This window comes from Pyrus communis, chromosome 10 (assembly GCF_963583255.1).
Source record: "Pyrus communis chromosome 10, drPyrComm1.1, whole genome shotgun sequence".
Taxonomy (NCBI): Eukaryota; Viridiplantae; Streptophyta; class Magnoliopsida; order Rosales; family Rosaceae; genus Pyrus; species Pyrus communis.
This window is the reverse complement of record NC_084812.1, coordinates 3214111-3240099: the sequence shown is the minus strand read 5'-3', so window position 1 is coordinate 3240099 and position 25989 is coordinate 3214111. Positions and strand designations below refer to the sequence as shown.

General features: G+C 37.5%; 3 protein-coding genes and 2 pseudogenes across 4 annotated transcripts; 4 read left to right on the top strand and 1 right to left on the bottom strand.

Annotated features, from left to right (window-relative positions):
* The first annotated feature begins 817 nt into the window (after positions 1 to 817).
* On the top strand, positions 818 to 4251 carry LOC137746982 (ninja-family protein mc410-like; annotated as a pseudogene).
* Positions 4252 to 6220: 1969 nt separating this feature from the next.
* Positions 6221 to 7677, top strand: LOC137746503 (E3 ubiquitin-protein ligase ATL42-like). The gene has a single exon (XM_068486524.1). It carries the CDS (start codon positions 6236 to 6238, stop codon positions 7532 to 7534), a length of 1299 nt encoding a protein of 432 aa, XP_068342625.1. The 5' UTR covers positions 6221 to 6235; the 3' UTR covers positions 7535 to 7677.
* Positions 7678 to 8345: 668 nt separating this feature from the next.
* On the top strand, positions 8346 to 9695 carry LOC137746601 (E3 ubiquitin-protein ligase ATL42-like; annotated as a pseudogene).
* Positions 9696 to 11915: 2220 nt separating this feature from the next.
* LOC137746916 (protein phosphatase 2C and cyclic nucleotide-binding/kinase domain-containing protein-like) lies at positions 11916 to 19051 on the bottom strand. Its single transcript, XM_068486926.1, has 15 exons — positions 17344 to 19051; positions 16994 to 17125; positions 16659 to 16889; positions 16434 to 16559; positions 15858 to 15920; positions 15682 to 15764; positions 15302 to 15533; positions 14911 to 15227; positions 14645 to 14732; positions 14470 to 14536; positions 13938 to 14215; positions 13748 to 13813; positions 13503 to 13624; positions 12777 to 12933; positions 11916 to 12672 (listed from the first exon to the last, which is right to left on the bottom strand). The coding sequence occupies exons 1-15, from the start codon at positions 18376 to 18378 to the stop codon at positions 12427 to 12429; spliced, it is 3243 nt and encodes a 1080-aa protein (XP_068343027.1). The 5' UTR covers positions 18379 to 19051; the 3' UTR covers positions 11916 to 12426.
* A 3631-nt stretch (positions 19052 to 22682) lies between these two features.
* Positions 22683 to 25397, top strand: LOC137747162 (probable lactoylglutathione lyase, chloroplastic). 2 transcript variants are annotated; one of them, XM_068487196.1, is made up of 9 exons: positions 22683 to 22855; positions 23162 to 23366; positions 23486 to 23610; positions 23747 to 23811; positions 23975 to 24187; positions 24311 to 24358; positions 24671 to 24778; positions 24862 to 25002; positions 25116 to 25397. In XM_068487196.1, exons 1-9 carry the CDS (start codon positions 22717 to 22719, stop codon positions 25155 to 25157), a joined length of 1086 nt encoding a protein of 361 aa, XP_068343297.1. In that variant the 5' UTR covers positions 22683 to 22716; the 3' UTR covers positions 25158 to 25397. The 2 variants fall into 2 exon arrangements, with proteins under 2 accessions (XP_068343297.1, XP_068343296.1); XM_068487195.1 differs by having other exon boundaries at positions 23159 to 23366.
* Positions 25398 to 25989: the final 592 nt, after the last annotated feature.

Below are 25989 nucleotides of genomic sequence, written 5' to 3'. Positions count from 1 at the left end.
GCCTTCAGTTCAGGAAATAGTTCCTGCATGTACAAATTATTAGACCAAGCTGAAAATTAGAAAGTTTTTGGATATCTTCAACATTAAAGAAAAAATGTCTAGACCTGTCTAGACATCCTAAGTCTCGACTCTTACTTAGACAAAAAATAAATAACTTTAATTTTACATTTTATTTTGTCTCCATTCCAAATTTATTCATCCTACACATTAATTATCAATCAATCCGCTATTCAATCTCCAAATAAGTGAGATATAGCATAAGCATTACTATAATAATTATAAACTAGCTATAGCAAGGAAAGAAAGTTGAGTCGAGGAAGATGATCATCACTGCCACAACAATACACCACTAGCACAATTTACACTATATTTGGATTAAGAAAATAAACTTTGAATTTTGACAGAAGTAAGAACGTATAAAGTGACATGCATCAATTCCCTTATTTGGATTCATAAACAAAAGAATTTAGAATTTCCACGTGAGAGTTTAAAAACAAACAAAATCTATACTTAAATTTCATTGTCGTTTTAGGTCAACCAAACAAACAAATTCTAAAATTAAAATTCCTTCATTCTAAAATTTCTTCATTTTAAAATTCTTTAGCAATTTAAAATTTTTTTATCCAAACACAGCGTCAGATTTTTTATTGGTGCAAATCAAAATAATCCAAGGCCAGCACAAAAACTAGGATGACATGAAATAAAATAAGTATTGTGTCAATGAAAATGACCTAAAATAATTTTCATAATATTCACGTGCGCTAAAAAAATTAATAAAATGCAAAACAAAAAATAAAAAATAAAAAAAATGTAAGAGATGTTTTTGAACATCTTCTTCCCCATTATATTTTGTACCAAATTTTACATCTCTCTCCGCCCCTCACTCTTCTCTGCACCAAGCAGCTCGATTTAGGGCTTCACCACTTCACCATTTCTCTTCGAATCAAGGTCTCTATTTCTCTCCGTATTTTGTGTTCCTCATTGTATTTTCGTATTTTTATGCTAAAGTTTCCAATTGCTTGATTAAATCATTAATTAATCTTTCTTTTTTTTCGTGAAATATTTGGGATCGGTCCAGAAAAGGATCGAATCGCATTCATTAGCTAATTTTCCATCTCATCCGATTGTAAATTGGTTTAATTGAACTTTAATTTCATTGTTCAAAGTTCCTAGTTTCGGTTTCGTGGGAAAAATTCCTATTTAGTTGAAAAATAGGCGTTCATTGGTAATCTGGGTGAGGAGCAGATCTGGGTTCCATTGTTTGGTAGCCGAGAAAACGTAGGAAAATAAATCTTAATAAAATTTTGTGACTTTTTGCTTTTGTGTCCAGTAATTTGAAATCTTTGGCTCAGCCGTGCTGTGTATTAGTTAGGTTCAGTTGCATGGATTTTGTTTTTAAGATCAGAAACAATTTGAGATTGAAATTTTTGTTTTTTTTTTTCAGTCCGTAGTTATATTAGTACTTATTACTAGATGGAGTCTAAGATCTTGGATCGAATTAATGGTGCACATCCCTCCGAATTTTTGTTTATATTGTAGAGTAGATGTATTCGATCCTCGGTTGTTCACGGCATAACTTGCTGAGTGCTTTTGTAGTTTAGCTCTACTAATAAAAAGTGTCATTGCAAATGAGAGATTGCTTTCTCTTTGTGATACACTGATTTCCTAAATTGTTGTCCAAATATCTGTAATGGTTGATTATGGCTCGCATATGACTGATATCGGGAACCTCCTTAACGATTTCTGCCATTCTGAAGTTTGGACCTGGTTGTATAGCTAATGTTCTAGTCTTAGAACACTTGCAAAAGCCATTCTTTCGGTGGTAGTCCCATTATACCAGATGATCGAATCGCCCCCAATGTTATAATTGCTGTTAATGCTTAAGAGTTTAGCCTAACCAAGCTACATTTAGTTATATGTTGATACTTAGATTGCTTTGATCGTTTCATATGTTTACTTTTTGTTCTATTCTTTGCAATGCATACCATGATGTGGTTTCATCTCTGTCAAATTGCTTTTGTGCAGGAATTACTTTTTGGAATGATTGCTCTTTGTGTTGGTGTCAGTGTGGTTGGGGATATCTTCTGAATAGAATAGAGGATCGGAAAGGGTTATGCTCGATTTCTATTGACAGTTATTCTCTGTCCAAAAAAAAAAAAAAAAAATGGAGGATGATAATGGACTTGAACTTAGTTTGGGTCTCTCTTTTGGTGGATCATCTGCCAAAGCCAAGGGTAAAAATGGTGCTTCCCCAAATGCTAGAGCAGAAGAAGGTGATAGAAGCAACAAACTAGTGGATGATTTTAAGGACTTTCTTCATGGTGGGGCTCAAAAACAAGAATCTAGTAGTAGCTCTCAAAGAAGTGATTCAGTGAAACCTAAAGAAAACTTCTTCAATGACCTTTCCAAGGCCAGTGTTGATGCTGATGCATCAATAACCTTGAACGGGAGAGGAGTCTGGGGTGTAAACAATAACAAGTCTGATGAAACAGAGGAGGAAAAACAGACTGAAGCTGCTAATAAACGCAAGAATTTGTTTGACGAGATGAACCATCAAAAGAAGCATGAGAGAGAAGCTCATTACTCTGATATGCATGACAAGACAAAAGCATCACACATTTCCATTACAGAAGATGGCTCAACTGCTGAAAATGAAGACGTGGCAGATTCTGAACTGGAGGGTTCATCCTCAGTGCCAATTTCTCAACATGTTGAGGGTGCCAAGCGATTTGTTGGATCTGGTGACTCTTCTGATGCTCAGAAGGAAGTTTGCAGGTTTGCTGATTCCAAGGTTGTGGACCTAAATGGACAGAAGGGGTTCGATATCTCATCAGAAAATGAATACAAGCTTGGGAATATGGCGTATGGGAGTCCGTTCTCAGTGCAATCAATAAAGATGATGAACATGCCTTATTCTCTCCCGACAAAGGAATCTAATTCAGTTGGTGCGACCACCACATCAGGACATCCAATGCATGGGATGATGCAGGCGATGCCTACGGTTACTGGTGAGCGAACAGGGACTCAACCTGTGAATCCTAAAAACTTGCCAGTTATGTTTGGCTATTCACCTGTCCAGCTCCCAATGTTGGATAAAGATAATGCCTGGGGTGCGATTCCTCATACTCAACAATTCCATCCTGCCTATGCTGGCAGAAATCCTCCAAACTCAGGTGACAATAATATGGATTGGAACTTCTTTGTGCACGTTGGACTAGAGAGCATGGAAACACCTTACGGTTGTGGTGTACTCATCTGTTTTATAAAACGTATTGGATGCATCTCTTTATGTTGGATATGTTATATCTTATTGATAGATATTTTCCATTTCCATACATGAATAGCACTCTGGGGGTGTTCTTTTGTCAAAAATTATACTGATATTATTAGTGATACTTGACCAAAAGAAAATAATATTAGTGATACTTTTTTTTTCTTCTCCGGTTGAATGTGATCTGTTCAGTATGGTTTAAGTCCAGATGGTTGAGAACAGATTCTTATCCTCCTTGTGCTGATGCAGCTATGATGCATGTCGCTTCAAATAATTCATCTGATATTGCACAATATGATGGGAGGATGTTAGAACGGGCGAGAGGTGATGGCAAAAAGAATGTCACTGAAGAGGATGCATCTTCTCAGGCAGAAGAAGACACAAAAATAAGCAGCGCGAACCTCAGGATGAAAGAGGTACCTGACCGCCCAACGGCAGAGGACTTATCTCTTAATTTTTCATCTATAAAGCCAGGTATTGCTGCAGACATAAAATTTGAGGGATCTGGTTCCTCCCCGAATCTGCCATGGGTTTCTACCAAAGGTCAAGGCCCAAATGGTAAGACAATTTCTGGTGTAACTTACCGATACAGTGCAAACCAAATCAGAATAGTTTGTGCTTGCCATGGCTTGCACATGTCCCCTGAAGAGTTTGTTCGTCATGCAAGCGAAGAGCCTTCTAATCCAGAAAGCGGCACTGGTTTGGCAACATTTCCAAATGGCAATCCCGCTGCCTCGGCTCAGACCTGATTCTGTACCATGTTCGCAGTACGTTTAACCAGACTAATAAATATTTATGCTCGGTCTGGAAATCCTGGCGATGTTTTTGAACGCTTAACTCGTCGTTGTGCTTGTGTAGTAATAACCTTCTTCAGTTCCTCTCAGTTTTCTCTCAACTGCTGCAATCAGGAATTGCAGGTGTATGTAATAATATTCCATCATTATTCTATTGTGATATGAAGGCCAAGTATTTCAGTTCTACTCTATTTTGTGATATATATATACGTATAATACCGGAAAATACAAAAACTGGAAACTTGTATACGTTAACCTGCAAAGATGATTAGTTGATTAATGATTCTTATTAGTTTCAGATTAGCAATCTACAGACACTTTACAAATGGAGAATTCATGGATTAAGAGTCAACACTTAGGTTAGGGTTGAGCTGCTAATTTGTATCATTTAACTCTTGGATTTTTCTGTTCACTCACCATCCTCCATGTAACATGATGGAAACACTGGCGGATTTGTTGCTTCTATGTTACGAAAATGATTCTCTGAAAAATTGTATTTTTTTGGAAATAAAATATAAAGAATTGTTTAATTACTGGCAAGGACAAAGCATTTCTCTTGTTTATGAAAGAAGGAAAATGATCTACGCACCCTTTATCTTTTTGACCGATTTTTTTACTTTTTTTTAGGGGCCTCGGAAAGGTTGTAATTCTCTCTGTGTTCTAAGGGGATACGGTCATATACAAAGCCCTCAGTTTTGGTGGAATTATCCAAAGGACTTGGCCGTCAACAACGTTGAAGAGGTCCCTTCTTCTCAACCAACAATATCCCACAATCGGAGCATACCTTCTATCTCTGAGCATTCCTATTTTTCTTCATAGCCATTAAATTATATTATTCAAAAGAGAATCAAAATATTAAAACGAAAACACACAAAGGTGCAAATGAAGAAAACAAGAAAGTGAAGATCACTACATGGTAGTAAATACTTGGCTTTAGTTTTTTTTAATTCATTAATTTATCTGCATGCTTACATTAGAAAACTTAATTGTAAATCTTTTTTTTTTTTTTTGAAGAACTTAATTGTAAATCTTTGACAGGATGTTTGCCCTTCTTCTTCGTAATTAATTGAAAACTAAACACATTCGTGAAGGTGTAATTACGTGATGCAAAATAGTATCTTCGTAATTAATTGAAAACTAAACACATTCGTCAAGGTGTAATTACGTGATGCAAAATAGTAAAGAATTCTATCATCAATTTTGTCGAATAAAGAGCTAAACTAGTCTCAACATTATTTTTTTCGAACTGTGGTTTTCACTTCCGTTTTCTCTTCCTGCACGGTATGTTTGTTTATCCCGGAATGTCAACTCAATATCAAATTCAGACCAGTTCAAGCTTGTAGTTGGAAAACACAAAAAGCATTATTTGAGTTAGTTTCATCCCTAATTGATGCTCTATGCAATGAGGTCAGCAAAGCTCGATTCAACAACTCAACCCTCTGACTTTCTCAGGTTATTTGCATGCACCATACGCAACTAAGAACTTTGACTTTCATCCTACAGTTAAAAACCCTAATAAACTCTTTAAAATTAGTCAAATCACAAATTAGTAGTCTCATTACTAAACCTTTGAGAAGACAAAGTAATCCAATGGAGGGAACAAATTACATGTGAACCTCGTAACAAAATTTCACCTTACTAGTCGAGTTATATTAGCATCAGTTGTCCACACAAGCATGAATAACTGTAAATTAATGATAAATCGTGAGCAACAATAGTATAAGAAACTTATGTGTAAACCGGTGAGACTAGCATTTTTTTTCTTTTAGTCGGAGTTTAACCCGTCGTGTATATGCAACACATTTGTTTATGATTTGTCTTAACATAATTGATGTCATGTTGCAGGTGGTGCTTATATAAATAATGTAGCCTGACATAAGAAGCAATATTTGTTTACATGCTCAACTCTCAATTATCTTATTAATTAATAATTAATAAACTCCAATACTATAAAAATGGTTTTATCAAATTAGACAGACATGAACAACCCAAGAAGTAAAACAGAAAACGAACACATCACGAAACCAGATTGATATATACCCTTCCAGGAACAGACATTTCCACCCTTTTCCCCTAAACATCAACTCCTCGACAACCATATATCTATATATACACACATATACATACATACATACATATGTATATTTATAGTTCCTTCTAGCTTCCAAAGATGATTAGAATTTTGGGTCAGTCTCAAATTTTCAAATTTCCAATGTTTCATTCAAGTTTGATTGGTTTTTGGCTTCTGAATTTTCTGGTGTTCCATGTAGAAGCACAGCCTACAGGGATAGAATATTCTACTGATGAACAACTAAACTTTCAACCAAGTGTTGCTTTGGTGATTGGAGTTCTAGCAATCTTCTTTGCACTGACTTTTTTCTTTCTTATATATGTGAAATTCTGCCACGGAAGGGCTTATGTGGTAGGAAACAACCGTCTCCAGGCAACAGGACTTGTCACCGCAAGTGCTCGATTTTCCGGTATTGACAAGACAGTGATTGAGGCCCTACCCTTTTTCAAATTTTCTTCACTGAAAGGGTCGAAAGAAGGCCTCGAATGCACAGTCTGTCTGTCGAAATTCGAAGATATTGAAATCCTCAGGCTGCTTCCCAAATGCAAACATGCTTTTCACATCAGCTGCATTGATCACTGGCTTGAAAAACACTCGAGCTGTCCTCTCTGCAGACACAGGGTTAGTTCCGAGGACTTAACTTCCATTACCTACTCAAACAGCATGAGATGGATTAATCAATCAGAGTGCCGCCAGGACTCGAACATAGAGCTCTTTGTTCAGAGAGAGGAGGATCACCACGGTTCTTCAAGATTCAGTGTGGGAAGCAGCTTTCGAAAAGTTGAAAATGCGATTGATAAGGAACTGTTGATCCAAGAAGTTGCTGATGTGACAGAGGAAGGTCAGAAGATCCTGCACAAGCACAAGCACAAAATTGTTGTTTCGGATCTTGAGTTTAAGAACAGATGGAGCAATGTGAGTTCCTCTGACCTCCTGTTCTTGAATTCTGAGATGCATAACACGATGTCAAGCGATAGGTTCTCTTTCAGACAATTAAAGGATGAGCAGTTTTCGCCTGCGAAAGCAACAGGAAATCAGGAGATTGTGAAGATTAGGGAGGAGATGGAGATGAAGAGATTGTTTGAGGACAAATTTAGTACAATGAGCAAACATAGTTCAGCTTTGGTTCCTTCTGCTTCAGATAGCATAGAGACGTCAGCTCTTGCCTCAAGTTCTGTGAATCAAGGCGAGAAAAGATCCATGTCCGAAATCACTGGTCTTTCGAGATTTGGGACTTTGGGTTTTAAGAACAGGACTAGAGAGCTTTCTCTGCTTGAAAACAATGCGAAGGAAGAAAGAACAAGGCGGCTTTGGTTGCCGATTGCCAGAAGAACAGTCCACTGGTTTGCCAACAGAGAGAAAAGGTCTCCACAGCCTCAACGGCCTTTAGATGTATAAGTTGGATCAAGAGAAGATTTAGGTTTCATAGGATTTAGGTAGTTTGTTTCGAAGTTTTAGAGGATTACACGCACTTTCAACACTGTTTTATTTTTCGATTCCTTTGTAACAATACATCGTTCTAAAATTTTAAAGACACTTGTAGCTTCTATAGATGTCAATAGGAGTCTTATACAGATATCAACTTCTTGAATCAATGAAATTATATGTTGTCGTTTGTTTTTGCTTCGAGAACATATTGCTTCTTTGCCAAGAAAGGAATTTGGATAACTGCAAGACAGTACCAAAATTTTTAGAAGACAAATAAATCACATACAAAACTGAACTGAAACATAGAGGTGACAAGCTACCTGCGAGAGCTCGTAACAAAAATTTCAATCTCTTTAACCGGTTTTCACCCTGCGTGCTAACGACTGCATTAGCTTATCTTAACGTGATATGTTAATGTTTTCTTTTTCCTAGCAGGCATATTCCTCCTTTTCCATCACAAAAATTCTCTAAAGCTCGTAACGAAAATTTCAATTTGTGCAACGGGTTTTCACCCGTCGAGGTAATGACTGCATTAGCTTAATGGTTTGTATTAACAGGACTGATGTCATGTGGCAGCTGGTGATTGTATTTATAGTGTAGGATGATTCCAAAAGAAAATCCATAAGAAGCCACAGTTGTCTAAACCCTAATATACTGCAATATGAAAATAACTTATCGAATTAGGACCCACAAGAACTGCCAAAGAAGAAACCAAGAAAGCTGAACTATTACAAACCAGATTGATATTTCCATTAAACTTCAATTTTTCCCACAAGCATATATGTCTATATAGTTCCTTTTTTCGTTTGCAGAATGCTTCGAAAAGATGATTAAAATTTTGGGTTGTCAATATTTCGATCTTCCAATGTTTCATTCAAGCTTGTTTGTTTTGCTTCTCAACTGTGTGGTCTTCCATGTTGAATCACAAGCCCCAGATGTGTCTTCTGATGAAGGAAATAAATATCAATCAGGTGTTCATATGGTTATCGGTGTTCTATCTATCATGTTTTCATTAACTTTTGTGCTCCTAGTGTATGCCAAATACTGCTATAGAAGAGTTCCTGTTCGACAAAACAGTCTCCTGGAAACAGGACTTATCAGTAGTAGTTCTCGGTTCTCTGGGATTGACAAGACAGCGATTGAGGCACTTCCCTTTTTCAGATTCTCTTCTCTCAAAGGGTCAAAGGAAGGTCTCGAATGCGCAGTCTGCCTATCGAAATTTGAAGATATTGAGATTCTTAGATTGCTGCCAAAATGCAAACATGCTTTTCACATCAGCTGCATTGATCACTGGCTGGAAAAGCACTCAAGCTGTCCTCTCTGCCGGCACAGGGTTAGCTCTGAGGATCTTACATTCGATACCTTCTCAAATAGCATGAGGATCTTGTCGAATAACCAATCAGAGAATCAACATGACTCGAGCATAGATCTCTTTGTTCAGAGAGAGGAAGATCACCGCGGTTCTTCGAGATTCAACGTAGGACGCAGCTTTCGAAAAAGCGAAAAGGTGGTTGAGAAGGAAGATGAATTGTTAATCAAGGAAGAAGCTGCTCGTAGTGATGTGACAAAAGAGGATGACAAAATCCTGCACAAGCACAAACACAAAATTCTTTTTTCTGCTCTCGAGTTCAACAACAGATGGAGCAATCTGAGTCCATCTGATCTTATGTTCTTGAATTCGGAGATGCTCAACACGGTGTCAAGCAACAGATTCTCTCCCACAAAATTAAACGATGAGCAGTTTTTGACCGCGAAAGCAACGGGAAATGAGGAGATTATGAAGATCAGGGAGGAGATGGAGATGAAAAGATTGTTTGAGAACAAAGTTAGCACAATGAACAAAAACAGTTCAGCTACAAAGTCAATTGTTCCCTCTACATCTGATACTACAGCAACTTCAGCTCATGCCTTGAGTTCTACGAATCTAGGAGGGAAAAGATCAATGTCCGAAATCACTGCTCTTCCGAGATTTGGGAACTTGGGCTCCAAGGACAGGACTAGAGAGCCTTCACTGCTCGAAAACAATGCGAAAGAGGAAAGAATGAGGCGGCTTTGGATGCCGATTGCCCGAAGAACAGTCCAGTCGTTTGCCAATAGAGAGAAAAGGTGTCCACAGCCCTTAGATGTATGATGATTTTGGTATCAATTCATGCTTTCAGTTTCCATAGATTTTAGGTACTTTATTCGCTAGTTCAATATAATTGCTATCAAATTTCAAGTACCAACTTCTTGAGTCCATTTTTTTTTACTTTGACAAGACGATATCACAAACTACTCTATTCTACATGGTGTGGACTTCGAACTTCGGTTTTTTTCCAAGAAAACCACCCTTGTTCCATGAACAAAAATCATGCTATTTCCCTCAGTTTCAACAATTAATGATTGAATCTCTTTTTATATATCAAACTCTTTGATGAAATAATGATGAAATTGTTAGCCACCTAAATTTACACAAACCAACAACAACAAAGCCTTACTTCACTAAGTGGAGTTTTACTGTATGAATCTTAGAACGTCACTGCACTCAGTTTTGCGCTAGGTCTTTTGTTAACTAAGTACTCCTTGTATTTTCTTAGAGTCTCTTTCTAATTCCTCCTAAAATTACACCAAGCCAACATCAATTTATTTGTAGTTGACTTAAAAAAAAATTATAAAATTACAGCTCCCACATTTTTAAGCCAAGTAAATTAATCTAATTAGTCCTTAAACTTAAAACGTCATGGTTAATCGTGTCTAATGATGATCACATCTGAAAACGACTTTGATGAAAAGATTAAAGAAGATGCTCTTTGAAACCATCGGACGGACCATTTTGATCTCTTTGGTTGGAAAAATTCAACTTTCATCTGTCACTTGTTGTTTTCTCATGAAATTTAGAATCCTGAAATGTTATCCATTATTTTTTAAAAAGTCAACAAAATTACTGGTCACGGTTGTGGTAATGATGTCAGAGCTTAGTCTGCTTCATTTGTCCTCAAGGAAAGCAGTCACTAATCAACTTTGCATGTTTATCTTAATTATGTATTAATCTTAATTTTTTGTTTTTGTCCTTACAAGTTGTCGTCGGCTTGATCCTCTTAATTATTATTTTATATTTTTCTGCAATTCTTATATTATGAAATTAGTTATTGGATTAGAATTCGTTTTGAAGTATTTTTTTTAAATGATTGAAAGCGTTTTTATATAAAATATTTTTGAATATCAAAACACTTAAAAGCACATTTTTTTCAAGATTCACTTGCATATTACTAAAGATTGGTTTTTAAAAAATTCACCAAAAGCATTTCACATATTTTAAAGCATTTCCAAACAAGTTCAGAATAACCGTGACTTGCCACCAATTATCTATTTTAAACAAAAATAATAATAAAATAAAATAACTCCTGCATTATATAAATATATGATGACCCCATTTGTGATGGTACTTCGATACTTAATTGGAATGGGATCCAATAGGTGCTCTCTTCTCTTTGTTTGAAAATCCTTCTAGAATGGTTAAGAGCGTTTTTTGATAACTAAAATGCTTTAGCAATATTTGGCAAAAATAATTAAAGGCGATTCTTGATTCTAAAAGCAATTTTCGATGTTTTGTGGACAATGTGCTTCTTCAAGAAATACTTCCACTAGATTCTTCATGAAACAAAATAAATAAATAAACAAAAATTGTTGCCCTCCAAGATAATTTATAGCATGAATCATTGAACCCGTATAAATGCAAGTACATCATACAAAAGCAAGCATTACTCGCAATAATTGTGCATAAAGCGTATGTAAGTGACTTTTTTAAGTCCTTCGTTGAAGCTCAGGCTCAATCCTGGACAGACGGTAGAAACTACCAAACTGGAGTAGAGTAGGGGTAGAAAGAATTTCTGATGGAGCGGTGAAATACGTAGAAATCAAAAAGAACACCAACGAATTAGTTTGACAAAATAAACACATCATGTTGATGAATGTCGCAGACCCACATTTAAAGGTGGTGAGGTTGGTTCCGTCGGTTCTTTAGGATGCTCTAACATACCTGATATTTAAGTTGTTTTAACCATTATATCTTTATTTAAAAATACAAAACTAAAAATTTAACGATTAAAACATCCGGAGCACCCAAGAGTTTTTGTGGTTCCATTTGGAGCTCCAAGTGGCACTTGCAACAAGTGAAGCAAGTTCATGGTCAAGAGTTGAAGAACATGTTCGGCCCCACACACAACACCACCCAAGTCCGCGATGGTGTCCCCACCCTATGGCCGAACAACCAAACATTTTTAAACCTTGGCCCTTAAAATTGACAAGCTATATGAGAATTTGAACAATCAAAGCATCAGAGAAAATGAGAACAAGATTTAATAAAACTTGCTGGAGATCAATCAGTAAGGTTTTCCATAAATCAGAGATTCAAGTATTTACAACACATAAGAAAATGTTACAAGCGAATTCCAATAGTAATCGATAAGAACAATGGATACTGGGAGACTCGCGAGCCGCAGAAGTACAACTGGAAAACTATAATTTCATCAAGGAATTACCCCTCATTCATCTACACATATATGTATTTACAGAGGGGAGAAATTCGCCGAAAAGAAAAAGAGTGAAAGGAACAGAAAATTCATGAACCGGCCTCTCCATGAACTAGTCAAACGGCTATCAGTAGCGGCCTGTGATCCCAGAAGATATATGCTCTTCTAATGCAGCTACTATGTAATCACGTAAAATATAACAGGACCACAGGCAAGGTGAATCTCAGGATTGTACGTTCTGCATTTCCTTTATGGGTTTTGTATGTCCTGCGAGTCAAATCTCACAGCAGAGACGAACCCCCACCTGGAAATTTTTTACAAATGTGGGAATTCGTGTATTTTTTTATCCTTCTACCAGTCGTCAAACCATTCAGGAGTGTCGAGTTCTTCTCCATTTCGAGATGGAGAAGCTGGAGGAACAGAACAGTTCTCGGAGTGACTTCCCAAATGTTGAGTTATGCGAGAGGTGATCTCATGAGGAACGGGCAAACTACGGTCTTTGATCCCTTCCCAGTCAGTGCCATCAAACCAGGGATGCCTTTTGACAGATTCATAACCTTGGCTCCCTAGTCTGGTGTTTTCATCAACCTCGAGTAACTGAACATATTATTATAAATAGAAGCATGTGAAAATTCCTTAAGAGAGAGACAGAGAGAGAGAGAGAGAGAGAGAGAGAGAGAGACTAAAGATTCCTACAATACCTTAGTGATGAGATCAACAACTTCAGGACTAAAAGTTTGCGGTAGAGTTAGCTGTCCCCTTGCGATCTTTGCAAATGTATCAAGCTCACTTTGTCTCCATGAGCCGAATGGCATTTCACCCCGTAGCATGAAGTATATCAACACTCCTAATGCCCACCTGCAAATTTACAAACAAGTTCAGGACTGCAGGAGGTCTCAGAAAGATACTGTCAAGACAACCATAAAATAAAACAATATGAAATATATATACAACTTAGATCTCAATGCCTAAAACTGCAATAATTCCACCGTTACCAACAAAGGAAGGGGTCTGTTTCCATCTTAAAACTTTTTCCAGAGATCTTAAACAAATCTAGATACTTGCAAATCTCACCGGGTTTCCTAGTAGAATCACATCTTCTAGCAAATATACACTCAAGTCCTCTAGCATATATTCTCACTATACCATTAATCCTAATACTGATTTTGTAATTTTATGAATATTTCTGTCGAGAATTTTATATCAACGCTTAGTGGGATAATGCCTTGTTGTTGTTGTTGTATGAATATTTCTGTCGAGCATTTTCCTCGAATTTCTCGCAAATTCTCTAAGCCTCCATACTGTCTAATCCTGAATAATTTACTTCTACAATTTATTTCACATTTTCATGAAAAGCTACATAAACTTTTTTATTGATGTATAGAATATCTAGTTTAGGATAAACAAAGAATGTATTGCCTTATTACCAGTCGGATGGAAAACCATGGCCTTTTCCCTGGACTACCTCTGGAGCTAAAAAGTCCACCATTCCACAAATTGTATATGTTCTTTCGCCGGATAACTTCTTCCCAAACTTGAAGTCCACTAGCTACAATATAGCAAAATTTTAGTAATTAAGCATATTTCATCTTCCCCCTCTTCAATTATTCCAGCGTCAATCCAGATACTATGAATGAACACGATTCGGTATGAAAAACAAAACATTACAAACCTGTAAATATCCGGTTTGGTCCAACATTATAACATCATGAGACAACCCTCTGTAGAGAACGTCATTCTGAAAGTCAAATTACAAAGAAAAATAAAATGAGAGATGTTGAGAAAGATAGATGTTACTTAAACAGTCACGGGACTAGGAGTTAAAACAAAATGGTGGAATAAGCTATTTCCAGACGATGGACCTTGTGGAGATCTGCCAACCCAGCAACTAGAGAGGCTGCAAAAAATTTAGCAGACGGTTCATCAAGGGGAGTGCGAAGTATCGAAGCCAACGGACAAGCAAGGCAAGTATTAAACAGTATGCCAGCATGTGTCTGATCAACACACGTGCACAGAAACTGTGGCACACACGCTGAAGAGCTCATACTCTTGATTAGATCCTTCTCTTTTAACACTTGCGCTTCCTTTCCCATCCTTCTGACCATTTGCTTTGAAAATCTTTTCAAACTGAACAATTTTTCTGATAGGCAATCAGATTTAACAAGAAGAATTCCCGTCAGCTTACGTACTGTTTTAAACAATAATAAATTCTTCTCAAAATGTTGCATCTACTAATTGGTCTCCCCCATTCAATGCAGTATGTGTTATCGACTTCTTTGTGTAACAAATGATACATCATTTATTACTTCAACATAAATCCTGCATCATGTAGAAGCCCAATCTAACAAAATAAAACCAAAAAATGAAACGAACCCGAAAACACAAACAACCAACCTGAATCTCTTAAACGAACAACTCCAATTTCACTGCAGTCAGTGCTATACAAAATTGTTCTCCATTCCTAAAATGGAAAAATATATAGCATCAACGAATGACACAATAACTCAATTAAGCATTTATCCTTAGAAACTCGGAAACGTATAAACAAGCAGGACACTCAATTCCATACTAGATCAGACAACTGGACATCAGAAAGAGCAGACATATCAATATTCTTGGCAGATTCCTTTGGAACTTCTGAAGAATAATCCCTCGACCTACAAATGACATCAACCAACAGCATCAGAAATATGCAACAGTCATGAGATATCCTGTCTAATAAAAAAATAACTTTAAGAAACTGTCATATGCCATTAGAGAGTTCCAGTGTTAACCATGGACTTCAAAAAGGTAGATTAGTAAAATTTATGAACTGAGACTTCCAGAGTAACATACTTCTGATCATCCTGAGAAATCTTTGTCAAAGGGCCAACGGCTGAATCAAAATTTTCCTTTGTTAAAACAGCACAGGTGACATCTCCCACAGCAACTGCTCTAAACAAATCAATATGTTCTCCAAGAAGTGCCCATTCACCAAAGCAGCTTCCCTCCGTCTTCTCCACTGAGAGCTCTTTACTGCTCTGAGGATGATCATCTTCTTTTTGATAGTCAGACTTGAGACTCCGGACAACTGAACTACTAGCTGAATTTGCATCACAAGTAATCCTGACTTTTCCCTTCTGGATAATGTATAATCCAACTAGGTCTTCACTCTGCATATACGCGTGAAATACACATTATATATAGGAATAAAGAGTAAATGATATTCTTAACGAAAATAAAGTACCTTACTGACTATTGTCTGGCCTTCTGAAAAGGAAACTTCAGACAGAGAATCAGCGATATGGCTTAGCTGTAAGATTGTCAGCCTCGATAGAAGATCCACTGATCGAAGCAACTTCAAATATGACAAATTAGAAAACTCTGACGTTAAAATTCCACGAAAGTCTTCTCTTTTCAAAGCCCAAAGAGTTCCACTGGTCACAGCATGAACGGAGGCCTGCAGTGGTTTGTTATGCCTGTAGTACCATATATCCCAGAATCAATTGAATAGAAATTAGAAAAACATATGATGCACTATTACAAGGCGAATCAGACAGACCAAGGAAAGCCTAAACAACCATTTCCTAAACCAACAGATAAAAAAGGTAGAAATAATTAACTCACATTAGCGCTAGTTCTCCAAAGGATGACAGCTTATCAGCTGTATAGTGCTGCAGAACCCTCGGAAGCTCTCCATCTTTTTCTTCCTGCCATGATCGTATCCAGTCAACAAAAAAGCTGTGGGGTCTCATGAAAATGACCCAAATGAATTTCAAGTAGAAAAAGGATATATTTAAAACCTGGGTCGCCAACACCTCAAATTCTCCACTGCCAACAACATAAAAGCAGTCACCCTCACCACCCTACAAAATACAATAATTGTTACAAGTAATATAACCACACAAAATCGTAACATTTAACTTCTCTATATTTTGTACATGGAGTCTGTAGGCTGTTTTTGGCAATGGATCAGCATTGTGAATGTAACTTCAAAAATTAAACCACTATTGCAACCCTACGGACCACTCATTTACTAGGCAGGAGGTCCAGAAAATTAGTTACATAAATTGTAAATAAGTCTGTTTTAGTTACATAAATTTCTTGGCCATAGGGGTAATCATTAGTTTGTATATACTATTTTCTTCTTTCCGTAGAAGTTCACGATCCTGAATCCTGCTGTTGGAAAAGCATTCCAAGTAAATTTCAACTACACCTGAATTGATAGTTTATTACTTATATTAATTCTTTTCAGATTGGTGATGTCATAAGTCCATGGCTGCCACTCATGACTCTGCCCAAAGCACTACAATTATGCGCAAGAGCTATGAAAGGCTATCACTATAAACAAGAAAAAGGAAAAATTAAAGAAAACGAACCTGTCTAACAACAACATCTCCAGGCTGGAACTCAACCCTTTCCATGCAATCCAATAACACCTGACACTGAGAATCGGTGAGCTTTCTGAAGAGGAAATGGTCATGCAAAGCCCGCTGAATGTGTGCCTATTTACCACAAGAAAATTTTCAAAGTAAGAACTCGCGGTAAAGAAATTGGTATCATTTCCGCTCTTTCATACAAATCACAACAAACAGAAAGCATACTTCTTCCTCCCAAGTCTTTCTGTGGGATGGAGGTGGAGGAACCCAAATTTGCCCATTTTCTAGAGAACTCTCAATCACACGAAGGCGTGCCCTTGACAAATCATGTCTGGTGCGCTGGTTGCTAGAGTTCCACCCAGTGGGTGAAGGAGATTCGCATCTTGTAACCTCTACAACTTGAGGAACAGTTGGTCGTAAAGCAGCAGCACAGCTTACTGATTGACCGATGGACATCTATAATAAAAAGACATTATTAGTTGACTACATTTCAGCAAATCATATTTACATGAAGACTATGCACAAAAAAACATCATTGTTTGGACAGCAAGTCCTCTTACATCAGTCAGCCCATTCACATGCACAACGATCACTGTAATATCATCTGTACGAGTTTCATACTGCAGCCAGAGTTTATATGATTCAGCTACAATTGCAGCACAAGCATCACGGGGATCTTTAAATTTTGCAACCTGTAAATATAGTAACAGAATCAAGAGAAGTGGAAAAAATAGAAAAGACCATGAAGAAATGCTCAACCAAACTAAACTCGTCATGCCCAACAATAAGAAAGCAAACAAACAATCATAATCAGTGGCAACGAACTTATAAGCGTCGAATAATCAGAGATAAATAAGTCTTAACAGATTCCACACTTGAATTGCAACAAAGAGAAAGCAGGATACCTTACCATATCCACCACAGCTTGGCTAGAAAGGAACTCAAAAACTCCATCACTAGCAAGCACAAAGAAAGGATTATTCTGTGTAAGCTCTAAAACCACGATTTCAGGGTTGGCAACAACCCCAATTGTTTCAGCAGTCGAATCACCAATACTCCTCGTAAAAGCTGTTCCAGGATACATTCCGTTTGGCACCCACAATCTAGGTGGATCACCATCATCGCTTTCTTCGGTTCCCCAACACTGCACATCTGGATTCTTCAGCCCTTCAATCTGATCCAATGTAAGAACTCTTGCACCACAAAGCTTAACCCTTTCGAGCTCGTCCACTCTAAATGGGGTTTGATCAATTGAAAGATCCACAGCCACGATGTCATCCCCTTTCCTCTCTGCTATAACAGCCCTTGAATCACCCGAATTCGCAATGCATATTGTCCTACCTCGAACCAAAACTGTAATTGCAGTTGTCCCGCTCATGCTATCATCCAAACTATCAGCGTGCAACTGAGAATTGGTTGCAATAAACGCAGAATGGCATGCCTCGACAGCATCCACTTGAAACTTACTATTCCTAAGCAAATTCTCACACAACTTTCTTTTCACAAACTGCGAACACTGAGCTCCGAATTCTCCATGACCGTCAAAGACCCCAAAGAAATGGTCATCCGGATTTGTCCCGAATGGCGTGTGGATGCAAAAGCTATCTTGGTTAGCCTTATCAAGAGCATCAGGGTAATAACCTCTCTGAGACAAATAAGAATACCGCATTTCGAAGTTTCCCGAAGGAACCTTGACAGTTCTTGACCCATTGGGAGGCAGAAACTGTGATGAAACCCTACGGAGCCTAGTGATACCCACCTCAGCATCCCCAGTTAAGCCAGACTGGTTGAACTGGTCTTGAAGCTCACCTACTTCTCCATTGGAGGAAGTAGGAGAGAACACTGGGATCTCAGCCCTCCTCACATCCTGATTCTCTTTCAATTTCGGACCTCTCGGAGAACAAACCTCTCCAATGCAAACTCTCGAATACACACAACCCATCATTCAAAAACACAAGTTGAATCGAACCCAGATGCCAAATTTACCTGAAAATTCATCAGTTTCAAGTTCGAACGAGCTCAATCACTCTGCAACCCATCGCTCGAAAAAGCAAATCGAAAGGAACCCAAATGCCGATTTACCAGAAAATTCATCAGCTTCGAGTTTGAACGAGCTCAATCACTATACAACCCATCATTCAGAAATGCAAATTGAATTGAACCCAGTTGCCAAATTTAGCTGAAAATTCATCAGTTTCGAGCCTTCGAGTTCGAACGAGCTCAATGACTATGCTTCCTCTGCTTCTTCGAGCAAAATAAATGAGATTTTGTTGGATTTTTCTCCGGCCTTATCTTCCACAGCTGCCCAGAAAACTACACTTTCAGAGAATGAAAGGAAACCGACCCCCCCAAAAGTATTAATTTCCAAAGCCTTTATGAGATATTCAAACTGTTAGATATTGTACAGCAAATTGGAAAGCGACGTTCTTGATCTACTGTGCCTCTCACAACAACCGTTACAATAAAATACAACAATAATAGAAGCAAGTAGACGCACTTCTGGAAAAGCACTTCTGAATCGTGAAATATTGGAAAACAGAGAGTTGGGTTCTGCCGAGGAAGCCCAGAAATCTGTTTGCTTGAGTGACAAACTCAGCAGGTACTTCGCTTTTGCTTTGGGGAAGAGTTTGGGATCGGGGGAAGAGGGAAAGGGAAGGCGCGTGGGGACAGGGAGTGGTGGGGGTGCGGGTTGCGGATTACGGATTAGGCCGGTGTCACGTGTCAGTGTTGGCCTATGCAAATGTCACTCTGCATGTGTTTTTGTGGACGATGCTATTTCCACGCGCCGTGACGGGAAGTGTTCTTCACTTTCATGTTTTTATGGTATGTTTGTTTGGAAAAGTAAATTTAGAGTAATAATCACTTCACTATCTTAAAGTATTGCATTTTTTTAACTTTTATTCATTAAATTTTTTCTATTTCAATTTCATACCTAAAGTTACGTTTTTCTTCCATAGTCATACTTTCGTTAGGTTAATTGTTAATAAATTTGTTGGTAAATGGTGTCAAATGGTGTCTAGTCATGAGAGTGTGTGCCAAATAGCATCCAATCATGAAAAAATGAAAATTTTCAAACTTTAATAATAATTCCGACAATCCAGCTTATTGGTCACGACAATGCCTAACATTTTTCAAATCTTATCTTTGTAACTTAGTGTTGTCTTGTAAAAAGATTAGTTTTTTTTTTTTTCTCATAATAATTCATAAAAATTCTTTTCTATATATAATTAAAATGATAGATGAAAAATGATGCGACCATTCTCTAGGTTTTCTTGCATATGTAGATTAAGAATGATGTTGAGAGATCATCTACTTAAATTATATTTTGAAGATCACATGATACAACGGTTGTTGATTGTATTTTTTTTTTTTAATTATTTAAACAAGGAATTCAACAATCAACCGTCAGTACCACTTTTACAAAATAAGATCTGTAAACTAAAAATTTAGTGGTTCTATGGGAAATGAAAACGACTTTGTAGAATGCGTCCCTTGTCACACTTAGCCTTCTTTTTTCATGCAATAATTGAATTATGCTTTTACAAAAGTGTGTATGCATATGACTATCTTCCATACTTTGAATGAGAAGGCCTCCCACGTTCACTCGTAATCACATAAACTTTCCCTAGTGGCCCTTCACTTCAAAAAGATATGCATGCCCCCTTCAATTAACCTTCATTAATTTTTTTTCAGGTTCCAGAATAGTAGACTGTAGTAACTAAGCCGCCAGCTAGTTTCTTTTTGAAAAAAATTAAAAATTCATGTGTAGTTTAAATGTGACTAAAGGTGGGCAGAAATGCCTTTAGCCTTTTCAAATCCCATTTAAAATTAGTCCTATACACTACTGATCGAGTGTGGGATACCTCATGCTTCGACAAAAACAAACAAACAAATGGTATGATCTTTCTTTTATTCAAGTGATACTAGCTATAATCTGATCTAAATTACTAAAAATGTGAACTTGTGCGTAAGATGACACGTTACCTTAACCAACTTGACTACGTGAGATTTGCGATTTGTTCCCTTTTTAGACTTTGCCTGCAAGCAAGTGATAAGAACTAAATTCTTTGCTTTACTTGCATCGTGATTCTTCATGATATGTTCAAGTAAACCATGTAAATGTTTCTGTGGTGAGCTTATAAGTTACGTGCACATTATAAAAACAAGAAATTGTGTGACGCTGCTTCTGCTTTTTAGCGTATACTTTTAAGACGAGAACATGGATCATGATCGCAATCCTGTGGGCGTGGGAAAATGGTGGAGCAACCAGAAAAAAGGGTAAATGTGCAGCTGTGGATGGCGTGGCCTCTTAATGTTCTTTTACTTTACTTTATGTGGGAAGAAAAATTATAAAGAAAGGGACAAGTACAAATGAATGAGTGAACACTCAGCAGGTAACAAATTAAATAGGGTTTTGTAATAAAGTTGTCATCATGATTTTCAATTAGATTAAATAGATAATAATCGGCAGCTCTTCCCTAAACATTGTATACGCTTTAGCATAAGCACATATTGTTAAGCCGCTAGTAGTGAGAGTAGGCTGATTAATGAAGGAATGAATACGCAAGGTTCAGTATTCGAAACTATCTAACAAAGTAAAGTAAAAACGCAAATGATCGATGTATTATTAAGCAAGCACAAATGACATTTCTAAATAACATGTCAATTACGACACGTATCGACATATTAAAAAGTTGATTAGATAATTTAGGTATCCATGTATGCTAAAAGTCAGACGTGATATAAAGAATTTTGATAATACTAGACATGTCTAAATTGTGGGACGGAGACTTTATGACATAGTTTGGGTAGGGTTGTGTGAGTCTTGTGACCAAATTGCGAGTCAGTGTCAATTGCAATGGCGGTGGAGATCAGATGACGTGCAATGGAAGTGATCAGAGCCGTGACTCATGAGAGGGAATGAGATTCGCTCTAGATTATCAAGAGATGTGGAACGTTTAAGAGAGAGAAGGTGATCTAGGTTATTCAATTTTTTGAATTTTTGTGAAGTGAATTAGTAGAATAAGCTAATAGTGGTCGTAAAATTAAAACTCAAGTATCCTGGTCCTCTAGATCACATCAGCTTTGGACAAACCCTAAACCCCACAATTCCCACCCCCAACTTAAATTTATGGCCACAGCCATGACCTAGCTACTTAGATCAACATCTGCATGCACATATATGTTATATGATATATGCATGTACGTGTTTCTTGCTCATTGGTCGGTCATAACTCATGCATATTGCATGGGAAGTACGTCACTTGTTTTTCACAAACAATATAATTTTAGGGGTTGGAGAATAGGATCTCCATCAGACATGACAAATTAATACACAAATTTTGCACCTGGTAGTTTAAATCATATCTCTATTTCGGTTTCGGTACAACGAGAGAGAGTTTACTATATAAGAGTTTCTATGCCTAATGACATTACCGAAGTTTTTTGTGATAAAATTCAATAACCAGCAGTAGATGGTTAAGTTGAGACAATATTAGTAATATAGGGTGATGGATCATGCTAAACCTAAAAAATTTGTTAACAGGATCTACACGAATTCATTTAAAATATTGAGAGATGAATTTGAATAAAACCTCGAGTGTAAAAGCAAATGTTTTTACCAACACACATCCATCTTTTAACTATATATTAGCTTAAAGGTGCAGATCTTTTAACTATATTTTTTAAGTAAATGTTGTCATGTGTATTAGTTGAGTCAAGACATGTGCTCTAATGTCGTCATAAATATGGTATTAAGTTTCTACTCATGTGTCTTGTGGTCTCGGTTTTGAAACACTCTTATATTCTACATTTATGTAACAGTTTCGAAAATTTCCTTTACTCTGTAATAGTAAATAAATTTGTTAAAAAAATGGTATTAGTTGAGTCGAATACTCAATGTTGGAGCCCAATAAAATTAATCAGGCTTCCTATACATGTTTATGTGCGTGCTTTTCACACACAAGTTCTTAATAACATTACACTTGAAAAATTATTGGGCCTTGGGCTGGGCCCAAATTGAAAACAAACCAGAAGTAGCTCCACCCTCCCCCACAAGGGGGACGCATATCATATCAGAGCCAACCTCGTCCACGACCGTTGGATCTCCAAAAAATCGCAATCGAATCGGAATACAAAGCGGCAATACTTCTCCTCTCACTTCACTCCACCAGTCACCAGACCTCCAGGCCTTCTGTATTCCCTCTCCTCCTTTTTTCCCAAAAAAAAAAAATAAATAAATAAAATAAAATAAAATCTTCACGCTCACAGAGGAAGGAGAGAGATGGTGGGGATAATTCCCATGGCGTCTTCAATCAGACCTTCGCTCTCGACGTTGAGGTTCGCCGGAGCTTCTCGTCTGGGCCTTTCCCTCGCTTCCTTCACTCCTTCACGGCGACTCGCTTGCTTCCAACTCGCTAGTGGTAAATATATATACGAAGTCTGCCTTTTTCTGCTTACCCTTTTGTGTTAAATCCTAAATTTGCTGTCTTTTTATCTGAATTCGTCGATTTTTGGTTGAATTGGGGTTGTGGGGATGTTAATTTGGTTGTATATATGCGTAATTTGATTAGTGTGGAAGTACTTGATTGGAAATTTTATAGAAAGTTTAGGATTTAATTGTTGAGACTCTATTTGTTCTTGACAATCAAGTTACGGCATCGACAATGTGATTTGATAAGGTTTTGTGATCATTTCGACCTGCTTGATGATTTTGAATTGTATACCAGCTGTGCCTCAGTCGCCGTCTGTCGGTCTGAAAGCTTCTAAGCTGTTGAGAGGAGATGGTAAAACCACGGGGGTGGCTGCTGCTGGAAATGCCGCACAAGCTAGCACGACAGCTTCCCCTGAAAATGTCCTTGAGTGGGTCAAACAGGACAAGCGGAGGATGCTCCATGTTGTTTACCGCGTTGGAGATTTGGACAGGACCATAAAGTATGTCTGCTCAATACATCTTGAACCATCCTGTTGATTTGATATACTATGTCCTGTTTTCATATGATTATAATGAGACAACGCAGAGTTCAAACATAGATATGTGTTGTGCCCCGCAGGTTCTACACAGAATGCTTGGGAATGAAATTGTTGCGAAAACGTGACATACCCGAGGAAAGATACACCAATGCTTTTCTTGGATACGGGCCAGAGGATTCCCACTTTGTTATTGAACTCACTTACAGTAAGACAACCAACTAGTTTTCATCAATTTTTTTCCAAAATGAAAGCTTTACCTTCTTTGAACTACTTCCATAAGCACTTTTCCTTAAAAGTAAATTCATACGATTGATGTTCATTTCATTTGATGGCACTTCCAGATTATGGAGTTGACAAGTATGATATTGGAACTGCATTTGGTCATTTTGGTATTGCTGTTGAGGATGTAAGTCATTTGTTTTTTTGTTAAATTTTGTTCTTTAAGCATGCCTGATGCGGCAAAATTTTATGAGAATTGGTATTCTCCTGTTACTAGTTTTGTAGACTGTTCGGGATTGTCTGTTCTTAAAGGACGTCTTCTACAACCTTACATATGTTATTGTGGTTAGGTTGCCAAGACTGTGGAGCTTATAAAAGCTAAGGGTGGTAAGGTTACTCGCGAACCTGGTCCGGTCAAAGGGGGCAATACGGTAATCGCGTTTGTTGAAGATCCTGATGGTTATAAGTTTGAACTTTTGGAAAGAGGGCCTACCCCAGAGCCCTTGTGTCAAGTTATGCTTCGTGTGGGTGATCTTGATCGATCCATAACTTTTTATGAGAAGGTAGGAGGAGTTTGGACAGAAATATGCTGTTTGCCTTTCATGTTTTTACTCTTCACTGCTAATTTGTTTTGGAACTCATTTACTTTTGGTTCTCAATCCTTGTTTCCTTTTCCATTCATCTAGGCTTTTGGCATGGAGCTCCTTTGCAAAAGAGATAATCCGGAATACAAGGTAATTTTGCATTTTTCTCAAGACCGATAGCCTTTTATTTTTGTACACTGATTGATGGCAAAAGATTTGTTGGAATTAAGATTCAGATCAGAATACCCGATTGATGCCTCTCTCACCCACAAAGATGGATCAAGTATGATAAGATAGTAACGTGAGACTCTAGATTGAAGCGTGATGACAGAAGAACATAGCAGCATGCCCAACCAATATTTTTAGAGATTTGTACTTTTCATGTTGCCACAATTGTCACTAGTTACAGGAATCCTCTTTTGCACCATACCTTATTGACACAATTGTGCTCATTACTTCTAGTATACTATAGCAATGATGGGTTATGGTCCCGAAGACAAAAGCGCCGTTCTGGAGTTGACATACAATTATGGGGTCACCGAATATAACAAAGGAAATGCTTATGCTCAGGTAGACACCGGACCTCTCCCCACCTCTTCTTTTGCTAACATCCCTTCTTCTGTTGTAAAATGGTTTCTTTTTTCTCTCAACAGATAGCAATAGGCACAGATGATGTCTATAAAACTGCCGAAGGAATTAAACTCTGTGGGGGCAAGATTACCCGGGAACCTGGGCCATTACCTGGTCTCAACACAAAGATCACTGCTTGCTTGGATCCTGACGGATGGAAGTCGGTATGGCTCATACCTTTAAGCTTTACGTTTAAATGCACCCTGACAACCGAAAGTTGGTTGGCGGCTTATTACCCCATGATTACAAGGTCTCATCTCTCATCTTCATCTTGCAGGTTTTCGTGGATAATGTTGATTTCCTCAAGGAATTGGAGTGAGTTATAGATGGCTTACACGTACCCATGCTTGTGATACTGAAAACTGAAATCTCGGGCCAAGATGATTCTATGAAGCTGGTTCTCCTGAACGTACGTGTTGAATTCTGTTTTGTAGATAAAATTATAATTAGCTTTGAATAACCTTTGTAACAAATATTGATCTCACGATTAGCGTTGCAGACATTGTAAGAAAAAGGAAAACAACAATTAGTTTTGCAATGGTATTGTTAGTTTGAGATATCGTTATTATTTTTTCGTAATTCACCTGTCACTGTTGCTGTGGGAAGTTATCCTCTCAAAACTTCTGATCGATTCAGACTCTGCTCAAGCTGTTGTTTTAGTTTCACAGGCTTATATACATAATGTTCCTCTTGGTTTTTTCTCGCCAGAGACCTTTCCTGGCGGTCTGAGATTAGCATATTTACTAGGAGATGAATATGGTTGTGTATGGGATGGCCACTTTCGATCTTTCCTTGGACCCGGGGGCTTGGTGAGAAGAGAGTAGTGACAACATAAACCCTAATTTTGTTGTAATTTGGGTTGGCGGGAAGTGAGTAGGGCGTGTATTTCTTTTGGTGTGAAATTTGTTGCAATCATGGATCACGGAAAAAGGAAAAGAAAGGAATTGGAGAGCTTAAAAATAGGAGACGTAAGGAAAGGAAGTCAGGTCAGTTAGTTTTTCTTTGCTGATCTAATTCTTGATTTTGAGGTATTTGATTACGGATTTTAAAAGAAAGAAAGCTTACACTTTTCTTCTTCATTACTCGTAAGTAAAAAAAGTAAGGAAAAGTTAAAAAGGTAACTGAATCAAAATAATTTCAATTCGTATTTC

What these genes read in the sequence shown, in the direction of transcription:
- LOC137746503 (XM_068486524.1), top strand. Translation starts at nt 6,236, where the DNA reads ATGATTAGAATTTTGGGTCAGTCTCAAATTTTCAAATTTCCAATGTTT.
- LOC137746916 (XM_068486926.1), bottom strand. Translation starts at nt 18,378, where the DNA reads ATGATGGGTTGTGTGTATTCGAGAGTTTGCATTGGAGAGGTTTGTTCT. An exon ending in GCCAGACAATAGTCAGTAAG is followed by an intron (nt 15,228 to 15,301) that starts GTACTTTATTTT and finishes GCGTATATGCAG; the next exon opens with AGTGAAGACCTAGTTGGATT. An exon ending in TGTTCGTTTAAGAGATTCAG is followed by an intron (nt 14,216 to 14,469) that starts GTTGGTTGTTTG and finishes ATTGCCTATCAG; the next exon opens with AAAAATTGTTCAGTTTGAAA.
- LOC137747162 (XM_068487195.1), top strand. Translation starts at nt 22,717, where the DNA reads ATGGTGGGGATAATTCCCATGGCGTCTTCAATCAGACCTTCGCTCTCG. An exon ending in AAGGAAATGCTTATGCTCAG is followed by an intron (nt 24,779 to 24,861) that starts GTAGACACCGGA and finishes TTCTCTCAACAG; the next exon opens with ATAGCAATAGGCACAGATGA. An exon ending in ATCCTGACGGATGGAAGTCG is followed by an intron (nt 25,003 to 25,115) that starts GTATGGCTCATA and finishes TTCATCTTGCAG; the next exon opens with GTTTTCGTGGATAATGTTGA.